Raw genomic sequence first — 22,379 nt, forward strand, 5'->3', positions numbered from 1 at the left:
AGCCAAGTTGTAAAATGCTTCCTGTCCAATCCTGTCTGTGAAAGACAGGACTCACACACCCAGAGCCCACGGAACCAGGCAGGAACGTAAAGATGTGCAACTGGATGAGTGGGATCTGGAACAATAGATGAGTGTCAAATAGTCAGGGGCTAACTCAGCTCCTGGCCGACCATCAAGTGCCAGGCAGAGCCAACCAGCTAGTTCATAGCCACTGACAGTACATCCTCTCCTCTGCCAATGACAGGTACCGGCAAATGATAACACAGAACCCCCTGGGCAGGATTTGGCCTTCTTCCAAAACTCAAAAGAGAAATGCTCTGCATCCTCAGAAACAATGAAGACTCCTTTAAAATAAAATATAAAATAAAAGGGGATGTTTGTCTGGACTGCAAGAAACCAGCAGAAAAGGTGGAACACAGCTCAGCTTGAGAAGAGTAAATAGCGCTGGGTCACCATGTCCTTCTTGGGTTTCTCTTCTGCAGCAAAGCTGACCTTCATGACATGGACTGTCAGCACCCACGCTCTGAATCGGCTTATACCAAGTCACACTAAGGAGACTCGACAAGTGGTAGCACAGATCCTAAAGCTATTAAGCTGAGCAGCAAATACATGAAGGGAGGAAAAATAAAATTCAAGATCACTGCCTGCATAAAGGAGTCTTGCCTCTGGTTGACATAGCTCACCTTGGTTCTAGGCTGAGTCCGACTGGTAGTGACAGGCAAGAAGAGGGCGAGTGGTCAGTCATGACTCCAGGGCTATGGCTGAAGGACTAAAGGGGCCCCTGGTCTTATGAGGACAGTTCACACTGGACCCTGCAGTCCCCAAGCAGCATATCCCACACCCCAGTAATGTTGGGCTTCCCAAAAGGCGTAGAAAGGTCAGGACTGTAGAGCTACAGCACCCACTAGCCCACTAGCCGGTTACAGCCCGGTCCCTCCCACCTCTGCAACCAATGCCCACACATGCCCTCACTCCCCTGTTTACATAGAGTTCATGGGCTCCAGCTGGCCTGGGTCTCCTCATAGCCTTCTGCCCCTTCTTCCCGTATCCCAGAGGCTTCTCTTCCTCCAGCATCCAGCCCCTACCCCATCCCTACATTTCAGTTCCCAGCACTTATGTCTGCCTCCCTCAGATGGTATCCACTTCCTAGGCCCCACCAAGCTCCTGTATGCACAGGGCACCCAGCTGACCTCCAGCTCTGTCCCTTCCCCACTCTTGCTCCAGTCTGATGCCTCCAAATGCCTCCAGACCACTGGTTCTCAAAACACAAAGCCCCAGACCAGCAGCATCAGCATTGCCTGATGACTTGTTAGAGATGCAGATTCTCAAGCCCCACCCCAGGCCTACCTAATCCAAAGTTAAAAACTCAAATCTGGGGCTGCAGATCAGTGTTTTGACAAGCCCTCCAGGCGATTCAGATGCAGCTGACGTTTGAGAACCACCGCACTACACACTTCCACTTGCTTACCCAGTGGCTTTCTCAAACATTTCTCAAATGTTTCTAAATCCAGGTGAATTCCCTCTTTCTTTTACTGCTGCCTATATTTACCAGTAATACAAGATCAAAAGAGCACAACCCAAGTTTGATATGTAGGCCTCCAAAATACAAAAGGTATTTTTTAAATTCATAATTATTTTGTGACTGTAGAGCATGAAGGCAATTCTCCACATGACTACAGAGAAAAACACTGCCTTGCAGCTTGGAAAAGAAAAAACAAAATTAACTAACTCATGCAAAAATGTCTATCCGTGGGGCACCTGGGTGGCTCAGTGGTTGAACGTCTACCTTTGGCTCAGATTGTGATCCGGGGGTCCTGGGATCAAGTCCTACATTGGGCTCCTCGCAGAGAGCCTCTTCTCCTTCTGCCTGTGTCTCTGCCTCTCTCTGTGTGTCTCTCATGAATAAATAAATAAAATCTTTAAAAAAAATTAAATCTGGGAATATACTAAAAACCAATGCATATATTTTTTTAATTTATTTTTAAATAAATCATTTAAAAAGTATATTTTAATAAGTAGAATGGACAAATATTAACCCACACAATATCAAACAATATTTTCATTCAAGTGTTTAAGATGTCCATCATTAGCACCAATGCATTTGTGTGTGTGTGTGTGTGTTTGACGTGCACACTTTTGGTGTATTACTAACATTTGAGAGGTGCATGATTCTTACTGTGCATTAAATCCGCAAATAGGATAATAGGTCCCTGCCTGCTTATTCCCCTTCATTTCAAAGAAACTATAATATTCGTTAGTTCTTCACTCAAATCCTTTGGAACATCAGGTACCACATGCACGAAGCCCTATGGCAAATAAAAAGATGAGCCAAAACTGAAATAAATTTCAAAAAGAGCAAAAGGCTCAATTTACGTTTTCATTGTTCTAACCCATGGCAATTAGGGAATCTATTCAAAACTGATTTTCCTTTCTCTGTCTAGTTTACCTTTATTTTATTTATTTTAAGATTTTATTTATTTATTCATGAGAGAGAGAGAGGCAGAGACACAGGCAGAGGGAGAAGCAGGCTCCATGCAGGGAGCCTGATGTGGGACTTGATCCCTCCCCTGACTCCAGGATCAGGCCCTGAGCTAAAGGCAGATGCTCAACCACTGAGTCACCCAGGCATCCCTAGTTTCCCTTTAAAAAAGAATAAAAGTAGGGATACCTGGGTGGCTCAGTGGTTGAGCATCTGCCTTCGACTCAGGGGTGATCCTGGGATCTGGGGACCTGCACTGGGCTTCCAGCAGGGAGCCTGCTTCTTCCTCTGACTGTGTCTCTGCCTCTCTGTGTCTCTCATAAATAAATAAAATCTTTAAAAAAAAAAAGAAAGAAAGAAAGAAAAGAAAAAAAGAAATGTCCTAAGTAGAGAAAGAAAGAAAGAAAGAAAGGAAGAAAGAAAGAAAGAAAGAAAGAAAGAAAGAAGAAATGTCCTAAGTAGGCAAATCTGTATCAGAAAGTAGATCCGGGCTGTTTAGCCTGGGGAAGGAAAGGGATTGGGAGATGCCAGCTAAGGGGTGGAAAGGGTTCATGGAGGAGTGGTATTCATTTTAGAATACCTGGCAATAAAAATGTCCTGAAATTGGGCAGCCCTGGTGGCGCAGCGGTTCAGTGCCGCCTGCAGCCCCGGGGCGTGATCCTGGAGGCCCGGGATCGAGTCCCACGTCAGGCTTCCTGCTTGGAGCTTGCTTCTCCCCCTGCCTGTGTCTTTGCCTCTCTCTCTCTGCGTGTGTCTCTATGAATAAATAAATAAATAAATCTTAAAAAAAAAAAAAAAGTCCTGAAATTGATTATGGTAATGGTTGCACAACTCTGGGAATAAAACCAATGCATTGCATACTTTAAATAGGTGAATTGTATGGCATGTGAATTATATCTCCATAAAATTATTATTTATTTTCTTGAGAAAGAGAGAGAGAGTTGGGAGTGAGGGGCAGATAGAGAGGGAAAGAGAGAATCTTAAACAGGCTCCACCCACAGTGCAGAGCCAGACACTAGGGCTGACCCTGAGATCATGACCTAAGCCAAAATCAAGTGGCAGACACTTAACCAACTGACCTACCCAGGAGTCCCAATAAAAGTATGTTTTTAATGGCCTAAAGCAAGAAAAGAATTACAGATTCAGTTATCTAAAAAGTATTAGATACCTCTAATATGTAGCTGCTTCTGTCTTTTTTGCATCACAAATTTCTCCCAAATGAAAATAAGAGATAGATTTCTACTCTCATTTTAAAATTCACAAGCACTTGGGATGCCTGGGTGTCTCAAAGGTTGAGCGTCTGCCTTTGGCTCAGGCATGATCCCGGGGTCCAGGGATTAAGTCCTGCATCGGGCTCCCTGTGAGGAGCCTGCTTCTCCCTCTGCCTGTGTCTCTGCTTCTCTCTGTGTGTGTCTCTCATGAATAAATAAATATCTTTTAAAAAAACTTTTTAATAAAATAAAATTCACAAGCACTTTTGCACATACGGTTCCTTAGAGTTCTTACTATTATCTCAAAGGGAGATATCATGCCCCTAATTTTATATTTCGGAATGTGCCACTCGGACTACATGAGGTTTATTAAACCCAGTTAGCTGTTGAGGGCAGATGTTCCTCCTGCACCTAAATCCTGCGCCCTTTTTTCCATACTCTTTAGCATCTAGGGGTGCCACATAGATACTGACTGGTCGATTTGCAGAGACGGTAAGGCTGACTCATCTCAGTAAGGAGAATGCCCACGTCTTGATTTTTCCGGAAGCTGGACCAGCTACAATAATGCTACATTCAAGCCAAGTATAATCTGATTCATCACTCATCAGAGATCTTGTGGTCCCATGAAAAGAACCTTTGCTTTTAAAAATCTTTGCTCTTTGGGAATTTATTTCAGTTTTCGTTCATCTTTTTATTTGCCTAAGGACCTAGTGCATGTAGTACCTGATGTTCCAAAAGATATTAATGAATTCATAGCTTCTTCATTTCGACTATGTATTTCGGCTTTGAGGTGAAGGGGAATTTGTAGGCAGGGGCGATTCTACATGAAAGAGCAATGGAGAAGAACCATGGTCTAGAGTAGGAAGACCACCACTAGCTTCAGTTTTTTCATCTGTAAAATGAGGGGAAAAGAAATATTTCTCCCCAGATCATTATATAGATTTAATGAGAATGTATCTGAAAATACCTGATTTGCAATAGGCATGGTCTCTAAATCGAGTAGTCTAATACCTTGATCTCTCCTATGGAGACCAGTAGGTTCTTCCAGACATTCAGGCTACTAAACCTCAGATCTTGAGAATGTTGACCAACATTACCCATTTTTACTAAACTCCCTAATGATTCTCCTGGCATCACTGAAAAAACGATTCACTGGACACGTTCTAAGGAATTTTTTTCTCATGTGTGGACTACAAAATAGCATTTGTTCACCAAATAAAACTCTGAACTATATTGCTATTTAAGAAGAAAACGCAGTGGAAGAAGGGAAACCTTTACTTACTGCAATTACAAGGAGACAAGAATCTGAATTTCTTCGAATACAACAATCTCCTCAAGAAGGAGAATTTATATCTAATCTTGCCCAGTTAAATTATTTTTCATTCAAAGGAAGCTGTAAGTTCCTTCCTACAAGTAGATAGCCTCGTTCCAATAAAAGCCAAAACACAGGAAAAGTATCTTAGTAAAAGAAAAAAGGATCTGGGAAGAATTTGAAGGATCTCCCACCACTCAGCTATTTAGTAAATCTTCCCAATATCCTTGATCACATATATATTCGAAACCACATTCTTTTCTCTCTCTTTTTTAAAGATTTTATTTTTAAGTAATGTCTACATGTGGGGCTCAAACTCATAACCCCAAGAGTAGTATGCTCTACCAACTGAGCCAGCCAGGCAGCCTGAAACCACATCATTGCTCCATAACAATGACTTTCTTAGCTCATGAATGAAAGCACTTTTATTAGTTTGCCAATTCATATTTGTGTTCTCACTTAAATGTATGTCTTCAAATTGCAAGCTGGACAATTTTAAGCAGATGCAGGTCAATGACTTTCATTATTATAAGACTTTCCTCAATTCTACAAACATTTTTACAACTAGAAATAATGTTGTTGGACCATTGGACTCATTTAACATGAAAGGAGAAAAAGGGGCACCTGGGTGGCTGTCAATTAAGCATCTGCCTTCAGCTCAGGTCCTGGGATTGAGCCCCACATCAGGCTTCCTGCTTGTCAGGCAGTCTCCATCTCCCTCTGCCCCTTCCTCTGAGCTCTCTCTCTCTCAAATAAATAAATAAAACCATTAAAAAAAAAAGGGGCAGAAACAAAATACATAGTTCGGGTATTTGGGAAAATTATTTCAAATCTACTTTCTGAAGTTTTGCTGTGACCTTGTATTCCTGTATTTACCAAGCAGCAACTTTTTCCTTAAGGTTTATTCCAACTACTTTCAAAAAAGTACTTGAGTCACTGTTAAAAAAATAATAATAAACCCAGTATAAACAGGATACCTAAAATAAAGCTAGTTAAAGGAAGCGTAGAGATAAACGTCACCAAGCATCTAGATATTAATGTGCATCTAGTTAATCAGTGCTGTTTGAGCCTTGGGTAGCTTCATTCCTTTGCTGCCAAAACAGAAAGGAAACCCTCGTGGATTTCTGGTTGTCTCTATTAAAAGAAAGCATATGCACATTAAGTACCTGAAGCTACCATGCCATGGCCACAAAGACAGTGACCCAGAAATCTCTACATGTTTATACATATTCTGGGAACATGATTTTACTTTTACTTTACATTCCAATTCGACCTTTTCTCGACCCTACAAAAAAATACCATTTAGAGGATCCAGTAGTTCCAGGGCTGGGGAGAGAGGAGAATGGGGTATTGTTTAACAGGTAGAGTTTTTGGAACAATGAAAAAGTTCTGGAAATGGAGAGTAGTGATGGTTGCCTTGTCAGTGTACCTAATGGCACTGAACTCTACATGTAAAACTGTTAAAATGGTGAATTTCATGCTATGTATATTTTATCATAATAATAACAGTCAAGGAATAAAAGAATCCAGAAACAAAAAATTCACAGGTTAGTGTGCAAACCACATGTCCAAATCTCGTTGAGTAGCCTGACACTTAGCAGCTTAGGCGTGTTTTTCCTGCTTTGGCAAAATAAAGGCGTGTTTTTCCTGTTTTGGCAAAATTTTCATCAACTCCACTTCAAATGTAGGAGTTGATGAAAATGTATGGAAGTGAATTATAAATCCCTTCTCCACACTGGACAGTATGCTTCACCCCAAGATACCTTAGGTGGTGCTTTTCAAATGTTATTGCGCAAAAGATCCCCTGGGGATCTTGATTCGGCAGGTCTGGGCTCACTTTTAACAGGCCCCCAGGGGCGCCTGGCTGGCCTCAGTCAATTAAGCATCTCCTTGGGCTCAGGTCATGCAAGATTCCAGGGTCCTGGAATCGGGCCCCTGGGGGAGGACTCCCTGCTCGGTGGAAAGTCTGCTTCTCCCTCTCCCTCTGCTGTCCCCCTGCTTGTGCTCTCTCTCTCTCTCAAATAAATAAAATAAAATATCAATTAAAAAACAAAAACAGGCCCCCAGGCGAAGCAGCTAGTGCCTGGATCTCACCTGGACCCGCTGGGCCTCAGAGCACTTCGGAGTAAAAAGACTATCCCCCTATCAATCTAACCATCTAGAACCGCAGTCCCCTCACTAGGAAATGGGGAGGATTAGTCACACCTTTCAAGAGAATTAATTGAGGACGGAAATTAACCACCAACCACCGTTTGTAAAAATGCGTTGAGAAACTTCCACACAATGTCCGACGCCGGGGGCTTCCCACGTGTCCCCACCCACCCCTGGGACTTGGAAGGTCGATAAGGACGGGGACAGAGAGGCATTTTCGCAGAAAGCCTTCCCGCAAACTTCAAAAACAGTCCCGAGAATACCCTTCCCAAGCTCGAAGAATGCCTGGAATTCAGTGGCCTTTATCCAACATAAAGATCTCCAGCTCGGCTTCGCCTGAGTTCCCTATGGAAGAGCCCTGCAGCCTTGAATACGGACGACGCCCAGCCTGGTAACGGGAAGGCTCTTCCGCGCTGGGGGCGCAGATCGAGGCTGCGCAGGTGGCTGTGGCCCGCGGGCCCCTTCGGGCTCTCGGCCGCGCGGGGTTCGCAAGCCCCGTAGCTGAGACCCGCCGGGGACCCGACCCGCAACCCCCACCTGCCTGCAACTCACCAGCGCCTCCCTCGCCGCAGGGCACCAGCTCCTGCCCTCGCCACCGCTGCCAGCGCTGGCCGCGCCAACAGAAACCAGAGGCCCTTTTAAAGAGCTCAACAGAAAGTGAAAGAGCCCCCACTCCTTGGGGGAGAAGGCGCCAGGCCAGGTAGGAGAAGGACGGCGGCTCCCAAGGGCACCTGTAGCTGCCCCAGGTGCGTGCCCGAACCCACTTCCAGACGATCCCCCGAGAGACAGCCTGCGATGCGCTGCGGTCCCCCGCGGGGGGCTGCCAGGCAGAGAAGTCCGCCAAGCATCCCCAGGGAGGAAAGAAACCAGTGCCCAACACAGTACACCCCGAAAGCACACGGAGATGGGGGGCGGGGAGCTTCAACCCGCACGTCCTCTCGCTGCCCCCCGCCTCCGCCCGCGCGCGGACCCAGGCGCCAGCGCCCCGCCACACCCCGCACACCCCTCGCTCGCAGGACCGGGAGCGGCGGGGGGCGTCCCGGCGACGGCTGAGCCCCGGCGGCCGCGGGGCGGGGGAGGGGAGGGGGGGCGGGGGTACTCGCCTGCGGACGCGGCGCGAGGGCGGCTGCGGGGGCGCGGGGGCGCGGGGGCGCGCTCGGACGCGGCGCGGCTGCTGGGCGGGTGTCCCTCGCGCGGCCCGCGCTGGTCGCTGGCGGCGCCTGGCCGGAGCCCGAGTGCGGGACGCTGCCCAGGGAATGGGCGGGCACCAGTGGCCTCGCTCGCTGCTCCTGTGTATTATTGTGGACTCAAGCTATTTCCTGTTTGGAGGTCTGGGAGAAAGGAAAAAAAAAAAAAAAACCCAGGGTGGGGGCAGGGGGAGTGGGCGGCGGAGAGCCAGAGAGCCGCGGCCCGGACGGGAGGAGGGCGGGCGGCGGCTGTCACCTGCTCCCTCGAGACCCCAAGGGTGCCAGGTTCTAGTCTGGGGCAAGACACGCAGCTTATTGCAGCCTTACTTTGGGGTGTTGGCAGCGACTGGGGGGGCTCGCACGCGCCACCCAGCGGTGGGGCAAGGACTGTGGCCGCAGGGACCTCGGAGCCTCCAGCCGGGGCATCCAATCCGCGGCCGCTTCCCTGCTCCGGGGACCTGCCGCCGAGCTTGCTCTCCGCGCGGGGGCAGAGGGGATTCGACGTGCCGCCTTCCTGCCCGTCCTCGGCCCGGCTTCCCGACCCTCCAGGGCTGTGCGCTGGGGAGCACTTCGCTGCACTACCCCTCCAAGACCCCGGAGGGATGGTCGTGGGCCCTGACTGCAGGTGCTTGGCGCTGCTGGGATCTTGGTTTTTGCTTGGGGGTGGGTGGGATAAGAAGCGGGTTGGTGATTTTGGTGGCAAGTTAACTTCTATGATACGCTTCCGCGCCCCTCCCCCACGAACTTCACCCTTAGCCGGGATCACAGGGTCTGAGGCCCCAATCCGGAAATACCGGTTCCTCCCGCTGGGACAATAGGTGAGGGCGGGAGCCTTAACCCCAGGGCCTGCTTAGTCACCGCGGGAACCCCTGCTCGGCCCGGAAGGCAGCGGCGTCCTAGTGCGCAAGCCTGCAACTGGCCAGCAGGTGCGCCTTCCATGGAGTCACGTTAAAAATCCTGGGAAGGGAATAGGAAGTTATTGTTTAATGGGTGCAGAATTTCGCTTTGGTATGATGACAAAGTTCTGGAGAGGGATAGTGGTGTGGGTTGCACAATAGTGTGAGTATACTTAATGCCACTGAACTGTATGCTTAAAAATGGTTAAAAAGGGAGCACCTGGGTGGCTCAGTGCTTAAGCGTCTGCCTTCGGTTCAAGTCATGGTCTCAGAGTCCTGGGATCCAGCCCCCACATCGGGCCTCCTGCTCAGCGGGCAGCCTGCTTCTTCCTCTGACCCCTACTCTCTTTCTCTTTCTCAAATAAATAAGATCTTTTTTTTTAATGGTTAAAATGCCTAATTTCGTGTTATGTATATTTTACTGCACATGCAAAGAAAAACCTCCAAGAAGGTACATTGAAGACACCTTAGCCTATGACTGCCAAACCCTCCTGCCTTCCTTCCCACCCAAACCTCTGCCAGAAGTAATGGAATGAATGACTGCTTCTAATAAAGCTCAAGTTCATTCAGTTTAGACTTCTGGGCTACCTATCAACAACTTATTTCAAAAAGTGAGTAGATTGAGCCTAGTAGACAGTACAATTTTTAAAAAGAGAACAGTAATTTCCCATGGAAGGGGAAAGTATGTCAGGTGAATTTAAAACAATTATTTAACTCCACATTCCTTAGGTATATACTCTAAGGATGGAAAACATGTTTTTTTTTTTTTATTTTATCTTATTTATTTGAGAGAGAGCGAGAGAGCATGCAAGAGCAGGGGGAAACGAGACACAGGCAGAGGGAGACGCAGGCTCCTTACAGGAAGCCCAATGCAAGACTCCATCCCATGACCCTGGGATCATGACCTGAGCTGAAGGCAGTTCACCAACAGAGTCACCCAGGTGCCCTGGAAAATGTTTAAAAAAAAACTAAACAATGGGAAGCCTGGGTGGCTCAGCCGTTGGATGTCTGTCTGCCTTTGGCTCAGGGCATGATCCCAGAGTCCCAGGATCGAGTTCCACATCTGGCTCCTTGTGCAGAGCCTGCTTCTCCCTCTGCCTGTGTCTCTGCCTCTCTCTCTCAGTCTGTCATGAATAAATAAATAAAATCTTAAAAAATAAATAAATAAACTAAACTAAACTGCTTTTTGATAATAATAATAATGTTAGTAAGAAGTAATTATGTGAATGGCCTTAAGAATCAAGATTTTTTTTTTTAAGATTTTATTTATTCATGAGACACAGAGAGATAGAGAGAGAACGGCAGAGACACAGGCAGAGGGAGAAGCAGGCCCCATGCAGGGAGCCCGATGCGGGACTCAGCCCCAGGACCCCAGGATCATGCCCTGAGCCAAAGGCAGACGCTCAACCGCTGAGCCACCCAGGCGTCCTAGAATCAATATAAAACCAAAGCAGTTAAGCAATATTAAATTTGAGTTAGAATTATTATATAGAACTCATGGCATAACTTTTCTTAAAACATATATATATTTTTCCAGGGTTGCATGAGTGGCTCAGTAGGTTAAGCATCAACTCTTGATTTAGGCTCAGGTCATGAGCTCAGGGTCATGAGATCCAGCCTCAGGTCATCCTCACACTCAGCATGGAGCTTGCTTAAGGTTCTGTCTCTCTTTCTCCCTCTGCCTCTCCCCTCATGCTCTCTTGCTCTCTCTTAAAAAAAAAAAAAGGGGGGGGGGATCCCTGGGTGGCGCAGCGGTTTGGCGCCTGCCTTTGGCCCAGGGCGCGATCCTGGAGACCCGGGATCGAATCCCACATCGGGCTCCCGGTGCATGGAGCCTGCTTCTTCCTCCGCCTGTGTCTCTGCCTCTCTCTCTCTCTCTGTGACTATCATAAATAAATAAATAAATTTTTTTTAAAAAGGCGTATTGTTTATTTTTTTTTATTTTTTTTTTAGGCGTATTGTTTAAAAAAAAAATCCAAGTGATGTGGGAATCATAGGCAGAAGAAAAATTATTAAATTTTCTTAACTACTTATAGCTCATTGACAAGTTCTTGAAATAGGCAGAATGACCTTCCTCTGGGAGTTCAGCTGCCTCATTGTTGACACTTTGCTATGACCAAAAGACAATATTAGGGCAGCCCAGGTGGCTCAGTGGTTTAGCTCCGTCTTCAGCCCAGGGCAGGATCCTGGAGACCCAGGGTTCGAGTCCCACATCAGGCTCCCTGCATGGAGCCTGCTCTTCCCTCTGCCTGTGCCTCTGCCTTTCTCTCTCTCTCTCTCTCAAATAATTAATTAATTAATTAAATCTTTTTGTTTAAGATTTTATTTATTTATTCATGATAGACACAGAGAGAGAGAAAGGCAGAGGGAGAAGCAGGCTCTATGTAGGGAGCCTGACGTGGGACTTGATCCCGGGTCTCCAGGATCACGCCCTGGGCTGAAGGCGGTGCTAAACCGCTGAGCCACCCAGGCTGCCCAATAAATAAATCTTAAAAAAAAAAAAAAGGCAATCTTAGCCTGACCCTCCAGGATCCTGTGAGTCTACTCTAAACCTATAGAAATTCCTTTGGAAGCTCCCTTTTTCTCTACTTCCCCTCTCCCCCAAAGATACACGTTAAGAATCATCCTCCAAGCAGGATGCCTGGGTGGCTCAGTGGCTGAGCATCTGCCTTTGGCTCAGATTGTGATCCCAGGGCCCTAGGATTGAGTCCCACATCGGGCTCCTCACAGGGAGCCTGCTTCTCTGCCTCTCTCTGTGTGTCTCTGTCTCTCTCTGTGTGTCTCTCATGAATAAATAAATAAAATCTTAAAAAAAAAATCATCCTCCAAGCATATGGCTCACTGATATGCATCTGAAGGGTCTCATGACTGTATTTTTACTAACCAGTAATAAATTACCTTTCCTGGGCAGCCTGGGTGGCTCAGCAGTTTAGCGCTGCCTTCAGCCCAGGGTGTGATCCTGGGGCCCCGGGATCGAGTCCCACATTTGGCTCCCTGCGAGGAGCCAGCTTCTTCTTCTGCCTGTGTCTCTGCCTCTGTGTGTGTGTGTGTGTGTGTGTCTCATGAATAAATAAATAAAATCTTTAAAAAATAAAATAAAATAAATGACATTTTCTAACAATAGCCAGCCCCCTCAGGATCCTGGAAATCTTGTTTTCGAAATACCCAAGAGGCTTACATTATCCCTAACCCCTTCCCAACTTAAAGGTATATAATGGGTCACTGTTTATGACGAAATACAGCTCTTTTTGCCCATGGGTCTTATTCCTGTGCTTTAATAAAAATCACCTTTTTGCACCAAAGACATCTCAAGAATTTTTTCTTGGCCATTGGCTTTAAACCCTCCTGTTTTTCCTACATCATAAGGTCTTATTTATTCAAAATGCTCACCTAACATTGACCAACCTGGTAGGAATAAGCATGCCGAGATTTCAGATTGTGGTCTCTCAATACTATATTTCCCTAAGAAGAACTGTATCTACTTGGAGAAGTGATTGATTTTCGATCACAGGCAAGAAATATTCAAAATATGCCTCGAATATCTTGTCAATTTAGGAAACAGGGAAGCTATCAAAAACTAAGGTTGACCTCAAATGCAATCTGGAGCTAACTTTTAGAAGCATCCACCAGCCAAACTGGAGTAAATTTTAAGGCTCAAGAAGAAAAATCACTGAAAATAAGGCTCATCTCCTTCCTCCCACCCCAGTGCTTCCCTGTTGTGCCATGATGGGGATGCCCATACATACACTGCCCTGAAGACTGGGTAAGTTAAGGTTTCATTGTCTAAGCTTCCACCAGTGAGGGATAAAAGCTAGTATGTGAATATTCCTTTCTTGTCTACAGCCATACCACCCTGAACACGCCCGATCTCATATGAATATTCCTTTCTTTTTCCCCACAAAATGAAATATCCTGAGACTCCGTATATATTGCTTCTCAGAAATCTAGTCACCCTCATCAAGCAATCAGGTGCCTGAAGCAGCAGCCTACTGAGTGAGTCTCCCTTCTATTGGCTTTCTCTGCTTCTGTCCCTCACTTTCTTTCTATAAGATCACTTTCCCCAATAAAGCCCCATAACTCAAGGCTCTGCTTCCTGGGAAATCCAGGCTAAGACAAGTACAAACCATGTCTCACGATAACTAAATAGTTGATGAAGAAACTCTTCCAGCCAACAAATGAGAATCGACAAAATTTGAATATCAGCATTTTCCAAAACCCTAATAAAAACAGTGGATCAAAGCAACAGTCATCAGTGGTCACTAACATTGTAGAAAAGATCACCAGACGTTATGTGCCATCTGCTGGAAATACACACCACCACAAATCACACACTCTGGCCAGAAAGAGCAAACCTGAGTCTGACCAAGGTTCTAGATCCAACTACCCATTTATAAGAATAACTAGAAGAAAGGAATATGTTGAACACCACTTGACAAGATACATCAACAAAATCCAGAATGTGGGAAACTCAAGAAGTCAAATGATCCAATTTCTTAACAGCCAGAAAGGCATTAGAGATGAAGGGGAAGAAACCTATAAATTAAAAGGCTTAAGTGACATTGAAGAAACACAACATGTATTTCTTTTTTGGGCCCCAGTGCAGAATAGCTAGACACTAAAAAAAAGGTTAAGTTATTTGAGGGAAACTTGATATTCTCTAAGTCTTAATATGTTTTAATTATATGCCACTGATTTAATCTAGTATATGGGGTTGATGTTGCTATTACATGTGTTTGGGTGGCATATTATATATATACACACACACACTAAAATACATGTTTAATTTCTTTCTGTATCTGAACTGAAACAAATATTTCAAAGACTTGGATTTGGGATTTTCTTTGGATGTGTTCAGGTAGGAAGAAAGAGACTCTGGCTGGCATAGCTGGTAACTGACATTATCTCAGTTTTTACCACCCACTCTATTCATTCTGGGTACATGCTGTATGTATTCCTTTGTGCTTTCCTACAGTCTACAAAAGAGCATTTTCAGCAACTGCTAAGCATTTCCACTCTGAAGACTACACATTTCAAAATCTGCTCAGAGAAATAAAAAGAGAAGCCTCCATGGGCCCCAGGGGCAGTGGCATGAAAAATGGGGCAAGAACTCTGGGTTCTGACTTGGAGCTCAGCAGAGGTTCCCTCCCTGCCCTGGCCCCAAGGCAGCCCCATAGAAACCATCTTGCCTTTCTGGGAGACAAAGCCCTATTCTGCTGCCTCTCGGGACAGGGAGTTCTTGTGTTCTGCATCCTGTTGTTCTGAAACTGATCTGTGCTTCACCTGCAGGCTGGACTGACAGGATGGGGGAGAAGTCAAATCAGTCTGAAGTGGGGCACTTGCTTTGATAAGACAGGTGTTTTCATTACTGGCAACAGGTGCACCACAGAGCCCAGAAAGAGCTTTGTTTCTTTTCTTTCTTTTCTTTTTTTTTTTTTTTTCATCAGGGATGCAGAGAGAGAGGCAGAGACACAGGCAGAGAGAGAAGCAGGCTCCATGCAGGGAGCCAAATGTGGGACTCAATCCTGGATCCCAGGATCACACCCTGGGCCGAAGGTAGGCGCCCAACCGCTGAGCCACCCAGGTGTCCCAAGAGCTTTGTTTCTAATCTTGACTTTGTTTCCTGCTGCCTGTGTATGTTTGACATTTTTTGTCCAGTTTTATTGTAAAATAATTGACTTATATCACTGTATAGACTTAAAGTGAACAGCAAGATTGTTTAATTTACATCTGTTGTGAAATGATTGCCACAATAGGATCAACTAACATCCATCACCCCATATAGATACAATACAAAGAGAAAAGGGAAGTGTCTGGCTGGCTTAGTTGGTGGAGGATGCATGAGTTCAAGCCCTATATGTGCTATAGAGTTAACTTAAAATTAAAAAAAAAAATTTTTAAGAGGAAAAGAAAAAAGAAAAAAAAGTATTCTCCTTGTGGGGAGAACTCTTAAAATTTACTCCCTTAACTTTCTTGTATATAACACGGTACTGTTAGCTATAGTCATCATGACATCTCTTGTATTTATTTATAACTCAAATTTTGTACCTTTTGACCACCTGCTTCCAAGTCCCTCTTCCTGCACCTTGCCCCCCAGTCTTGCATTTAACTGCAGGGTTTTCACCCTTTGACCCAGCAATTCCATATCCAGGTATCTACCCCATCCTCACAAGTAAGGAAAGAATTATACTCAAGAATGCTTATTCCTGTGTACTAGAATACCAAAAGCTTAGAATTAAATGGCATTAAAAGAATGCAGTCCAGGGGGCTCAGTGGTTTGAGCCCCACCTTCAGCCCAGGGCCTGATCCTGGAGACCCAGGATTGAGTCCCACATCAGGCTCCCTGCATGGACCCCACTTCTCCTTCTGCCTATGTCTCTGCCTCTGTGTGTGTGTGTGTGTGTGTGTGTGTGTGTGTCTCATGAATAAATAAATAAAAATCTTAAATAAATAAATAAATGCCATTAAAAGAATGGCTGTGTAAATAGTGCATAACTACATGTTTTATTATTCTATTTTGTAAGTCTATCCTTTATTTCCCCTTACACAACTTTGTTATGTGATATTTGATACATATAAACAATGTACCATCTATATACCCTTGAAAGCATATAATAAAATGAATACATGAACACACAGTTAATCAATAGAACATTACCAGTGTTTTTGATGATGCCATGTGCTTTCGAGACCTAACCACACTCATCCATTTCAAGGGAATCACTATCCTAAATAATGAATTCATTAAGAAAACTTTTTTAGAGACTTTTGGGTGGCTCAGCAGTTGAGCATCTGCCTTTGGCTCAGGATGTGATCCTGGAGTTCTGGGATGGAGTCCCTCATTGGGTTCCCTACATGGAGCCTGCTTCTCCCTCTGCCTGTGTCTCTGCCTCTCTCTCTCTCTTTGTCTCTCATGAATAAATAAATAAAATCTTAAAAAAAAAAAAAGAACTTTTTTAGAGGTGTCTGGGTGGCGCAGTCCGTTAAGCATCCGATTCTTGGTTTCGGCTCAGGTTAGGATCTCAGCATGGGGTCGACTTGAGACTCTCTCTCTCTCTCTCCCCTCTGCTCCCCCCACCACATGCACATGCTTTTTCTCTCTCTAAAATAAATAAATAAATATTTAAAGAACAATTTTCCCCCCAAACATGTACATCTTCCTAAGTAATATGTTGTTTGGATTTGCTTGTTTTGGGAGATTTATAAAAATCTAATCACACTTTTTATGTGGTCTGCAACTGACAATTTTTTTAGTATTTTATTTATTTATTCATAAAGACAGAGAGAGAGAGAGAGAGAGAGAGAGAGAGGCAGAGACACTGGCAGAGGGAGAAGCAGGCTCCATGCAGGGAGCCCGATGCAGGACTCGATCCTGGGTCTCCAGGATCACAATCCAGGCTGCAGGCAGCGCTAAACTGCTGCGCCACAGGGGCTGCCCTGCAACTAACAATTTTTACTACAAATTATATTTCTAGGATTTAATTGAGTTGTTGAATATAGCTGTATTTCATCCAATTTTCCTGCTGTATAATATTCCATTTCCATATTTGACTCTAAATTTTCCTTTGGAATCAAAAGATGTCCACTCTCTAGGCAGACAATTACTTTCTTGGTGATTTTTAGAGAAAAGATGTCAGATCATTGCAAGACCAGAATTTGTAGATGAGAATTGTTCTTCATTTCACCCACCAAGGAAAACACATATACCACCCTATGTCATTTGAGTTTTGCCTTCAAAGTATGTTTGATATTGCATAACTAACCAAAAAATGCATCAAGGTACAGCTCACTAAACTTTTTTTTTTTTTTAAGATTTTATTTATTTATTCCTGAGAGACACAGAAAGAGAAGCAGAGACATAGGCAGAGGGAGAAGCAGGCTCTATGCAGGGAGGCCGATGTGGGATTCCATCCTGGTATGCTGGGAATCACACCCTGAGCCAAAGGAAGACACTCAACCGCTGATCCACTCAGGCATCCCTAAACTTCTTTATATTCACACTAATCACTCCCTAATTTCAAGAATGGATAGCTTTTTGCCCACATTCTTACATTACTAATTCTTCCTTCTATTCATAGAAATCTGCATCTTCCAGGTTAATCGGTTGGGTGGATTTTTTACTTTCCTTTGACTCTTTGGATTTATAAACATCTTTCCTTTGTAATTCTTAAGACCTGGGCCTTGATAAATCCTGCTTCTTTTTGTATGCTTTTCATTTTACAACCATACAATTCTGTCATGGAATGAAATAACAGCCAACAAGAGTGGTAAGAATTGTTGAATCTAGTGGAGAGTATATGGGTGTTCACTGTACTAGTCTTTCCATTATTTTGTATTTTTGAAATTTTTCCTATGTAAATGTAGGGAGGATAAATGATTGAATAAGCTGAATTCTGGATGTCTTTCTTGTCTGATTTGGGAGTCACATATTTTTATAGTATATCTACTGACTGATTTTGAGGAATGCTCTCTATCAGGTAAAAACAGGTAGTCTGTATGACTCAATATGCAAAGTTGTCCATGACACATTGCTAAGGAAGAAAGCAAGGTACAGAGCAATACATCTAGCATGAGCCTCTTTATGCAATTAATACACATATGTGTGTACATATATATACATTCAAAAAAATAGAAAAAGGGTTAGAAGGATGCTCATTATCTTCTGGCTAATTGAAAAGGTGATTTAGGGGAATAGGAAAATGTTAGAAAAGACAGTTCTGCTTTTTGGGGGTGCTGTTTTGAATTTAATTAAAAAGAAAGTAAGGGGCACCTGGGTGGCTCAGTTGATGAAGCATCTGCCTTTGGCTCAGGTCATGATCTGGGGTCCTGAGATTGAGCCCCACATCAGGCTCTGTGCTCAGTAGGGAGCCTGCTTGTCCCTCTCCCTCTGCCTGCTTCTCCCCCTGCTTATGCTCTCATGCACGTGCTCTCTCGCTTTCTCTCCCTGTCAAATGAAAAAATGAAATCTTAAAAAAGCAAGTAAAATTAAAGGGTGCCGGGGTGGCTCAGTCAGTTAAGTGTCTGCCTTCAGCTTAGGTCATGATCCTGAGGTCCTCGAATTAAGCACCACCACCCACCCACCCTCATTCCCACCCCGACCCATCAGGGGTTTATGCTTGGTGGGGGTTGGGGAGTCTGCTTCTACTTCTCCCTCTGCCCCTCACCACAGCCCCCACCCCAGGTCATGCACTCTCTCTCTCTCTCACACACACACACACAAAAAAATTAAGTCTTTTTAAAAAAGCAAAGTAAAATAAACACATGGGATGAACTAGAAGATGTGTCAGTATCTTCTGGCTGATAAAGTAATGATCCTAATGGGAAGGAAGATGTGTGTTTTGATGGGAATTTAGTGAGAGGTAGTGGTCATGGGGCCTGGTGCATAACTGCAGATTGAACAGGGCAGCTGCAGCTCTCATGCTGCAGGAACATGCTGGCCACAGTTGCACAGGTCACGTGGCTGCTGAGTACTCCTCTAACACTCCTTATCCTGGCCTTGCCCCCAGTCACACCTGTCTGGCCTAAGAACAGGGTTGCTCCTGGGCCCTGGAGAAACCTCAGGTCCCTCCTCCATGGGGCAAGGGAGACAGCGGCTCCATCTTCTCCCCAAGCAGAGGCAGAAATGGGGCAGATAAATACCTCCCATGTAGCTACCCGTCAGAGTATTGAGAAAAAAGGCAAGAGGAGTAGCCAAAGATCATCCCTTCTCCATGCTCAGAAATCCCTGCATCAGTTATCTTGAGCCCCTTTAACACATGTTATAGTCCAGTCTGCTTTGGCATGATACTTTAAGTCCTTCCTAAACCTAAGATAGGTTCTGTGGCCAAAACTTTGGGAAGTTTTTCTAAGAAAACGGCAGTTTAAGTCATTGGCACACTGCCCGCTTTATGGCATTCAGTGATGGACTTTGATAAATGGCCCATAAAGAAATAATACTTTCTGTTGATCACTTTTTAACAGTCCAAAGATTACTATAGTTTTAGTGAAGTCTCTGGTGAATATTAGTTTTAAACACACATGAAAAGTATAGTTTTCCTGGAGCTGGGATTGCCTATGAATTTCCAGGGAGAAAGATGTCGATAGAAACATATGTGAATATAGAAATAAATTTCATTGAACAACTTTGTAGAAAACAAGAATATGAGTACTTGTAGGGTCTAATGTAAAAATCATCTTTTTTTATGTGATGCTCAAAATGTTCTAAACAACAAAAAGCTGTAAATAAAATTATAATATATAACTGCTATTTACATATGTAAGCCAATCATAGAAATTAAAGGTTAAGATACAACTGAATCGCACATGCGTTTGATACATTGGGAAATAGTGGGAGTATTAGGGACATGGCCAAAATCATGGGCTCACACTTTAATGAATACGTATTTGGCACACTATGCCTGGGATGCTACAGTGAGGTTATGTAAGCATGCTAATTGATTGAGGGCTTATTACACTGAAATCAATAACAACAATTTAAAAACACAACACATGGGGATCCCTGGGTGGCTCAGCGGTTTAGCGCCTGCCTTTGGCCCAGGGCGCGATCCTGGAGTCCGGGAATCGAGTCCCATGTCGGGCTCCCGGCATGGAGCCTGCTTCTCCCTCTGCCTGTGTCTCTGCCTCTCTCTCTCTCTTTCTCTCTCTCTATGTCTATCATAAATAAATAAATATTTAAAAATAAATAAATAAATAAATAAATAAAAACACAACACAAACTAGGGCAGGTGAGGGTGTGAAGAAACTGCTACATTGCCTTTGCCATTGTAAACTGCTCCCACACTTTCTGAAAGCATTTTCAAAAAGCATATCTAGACTCATAAAAACTATATTTTACCCTAGGCTCCTATGTTCAAATACAGAATAAACTATATGCACAGAACTTTTCAACAACACATTATTCATAAGAGCAAAAAATGGAAAACAATGAAAATATCCAGTAATTATGGCATATTAAATAAACTAAGACATATCCATTGAAAGGTACATTATGTGGGCATATATATGTTAACTATGAAGAGTTTGTAGCAACATTTATTCAGTCAACAAATACTTATTGAACCAGCTTTACTATATCATGCTGAGCTCAGGCGATACAGTGACATACAATGACGCACAAAAAAAGGACGTTTTGCCCTAATGGAGCTTGTAGATAATACTTAGAATGTAATATTCAGTGTAAATTAATATTACAGAATCCAAAATTCCCTACCATGATTACCACTATGCAAAGCTGAAACACAGGGGCAGAAGGACGGGAACAAGACACACCAAAATGTAAACTGTATTTGTCTTATTTGGGGTAGTGACACCACCGATAATTTCCCTCCCCATTTCAGCATTTTACAGATTGCATTTGGCATTTTTGTAATTTAAAATACTGTGGGATATATAAGAACATCAAGAAATACTATTAGTTGAGAGATGCAGAATAGTAAGTGGGACATACAGAATAGCTGTGGCTCTGCATTCTGATGAACAGGAATTGAAAACAATTGTGCCCAAAGGAAAAGTATGAAAAGCTGTAGGATCTGAGCTAACTCCTTTAATTTTTTAACAAGTGCATGTTAATGAGTTGGTTCAAGGCCTTGTAACAATGTGTGCTTCTGTAAAAGACTTGGACCAGTCGTCTCCTCTCCCTCCCCACCCCCCATCCCGCACCCTGCCTCTCTGCCAGTCCAAGAACTCTGGAGAGAGGCCCCTGGTACAGGTGGAGAAAGAGCATGGGTTTGGGAGTCCCCAGACCTGGGCATCTGTCCCCATGTGTGCTCACTTTCTAGTTGTGTACTGAGGTAAGCTCCCTAGACCTACTTGAACCTGTTTTCTTTTCTTTTCTTTCTTTCTTTCAAGATTTTATTTATTTGAGAGAGAGAGAGAAGAGGGGCAGAGGGAGAAGTAGACTCTCCTGCTGAGCAGAGAGCTCGATATGGGTCTTGATCCCAAGACCCAGAGATCATGACCTGAGCAGGAATCAGAGGCTTAACCAACTGAGCCACCCAGGTACCCGTTTCACCTTTTAAAACTGAGAATAATATTATTTGCCTCGTAGGTTGTTGTTAATGCTAGAAATTATATATATGCAGAGATAAAAACTCTAAGATAGTGTATTACAATTATGATCAGCTACAGAGAGTGGAATCTCAACCAAAGTGGCCAAACAAGATAGAGGTCTGTTTCATTGTTGTTGAGCTGTTTTTTACATCATAAATATCTGAAGGCAGACAGTCTCATTTGGTACAGCAGCTCAGAGATTGAAACAGGGGACAAAGATTTTCTGGTCTTTCTGTCCTGCTGTGTTTGCCTATGTTTTGACCCTCATGGGTCTGAGATGAGTCCTCCACCTTCAGTCATCTAGGGCATCATGTAGGCAAAAGCCCATGCCAGCTGAGTCTGCCAACAAGCTTTCCTGTAAGCTTTTCTGCTCACACTTTTCTGCTCATGTTAGTCAAAGCTCTAGGTGCCTGGGTGGCTCAGTTGGTTAAGCATCTGGCTTCAACTCAGGTCATTATCCGGGGGGGTCCTGGGATAAGCCCCATGTTGGGTTCCCTACTCAGTGAGGAGCCTGCTTCTCTCTCTTCCTTTGCTGCTCCCCCCTGCTTGTGCTCTCTGTTAAATAAATAAATAAAATATTTTTAAAAAATTAGTCAAAGTTGCTTCCTATGGCTATTCCTAATTACACATATATCCTACCAGGCTTACTGTAGCCTAGCATCTCCACTCTGCAGACAGGGGCTTATATCTGTCACAAAGATACAATAATATGTGTTGAGCTGAAACATTAAATTCGGTATAGGGAACCACACTCCTCATCAAAGTATGATTCCCTACAAAATAATAAATCAAAAGTAAAATAATAATTTTATGACTTGATATGACTAAATGCTCCTGTCCAGAAAATTCTGCGTGTTCCTTCTATACTGAATACTCACACTGAGGACAAAACAAAGCTACTCACCTGGCTCCCAAGCCATCCTATGAACCACATTATCCAGGTTGCTTTGCCTCACACTTGCCAGTTTGAAACCCAAGAGACAGAAACCAGAGGTAGTCCAATGTGTGGCCTGTTTGGAGAGCATGGTCCATGCTCTCTGTCCTGGATGGAACAGCCACAATTACACGTCAACTCTCCAGGAGAAATACATCCCAAAT

General features: G+C 44.1%; 2 protein-coding genes across 3 annotated transcripts in view; one reads left to right on the top strand and one right to left on the bottom strand.

Moving 5' to 3' along the window:
* TJP2 (tight junction protein 2) overlaps nt 1–8,382 on the bottom strand; it is a 123,375-nt gene extending 114,993 nt beyond the window's left edge. The window contains exon 1 of one of the 2 annotated variants that reach the window (XM_041740425.1): nt 8,257–8,382. The gene's annotated coding sequence lies outside the window, so the exon portion shown is untranslated. Of the gene's footprint in view, nt 1–7,705; nt 8,077–8,256 lie in introns of those variants that run through there. The other variant, XM_041740415.1, reaches the window with a different exon arrangement.
* LOC121478396 (translation initiation factor IF-2-like) overlaps nt 8,058–22,379 on the top strand; it is a 44,721-nt gene continuing 30,399 nt past the window's right edge. The window contains exon 1 of the mRNA XM_041733454.1: nt 8,058–8,965. Coding sequence (XP_041589388.1) covers nt 8,058–8,965 — 908 coding nt within the window. The remainder of the gene's footprint in view (nt 8,966–22,379) is intronic.

Source organism: Vulpes lagopus, chromosome 2, assembly GCF_018345385.1.
Source record: "Vulpes lagopus strain Blue_001 chromosome 2, ASM1834538v1, whole genome shotgun sequence".
Taxonomy (NCBI): domain Eukaryota; kingdom Metazoa; phylum Chordata; class Mammalia; order Carnivora; family Canidae; genus Vulpes; species Vulpes lagopus.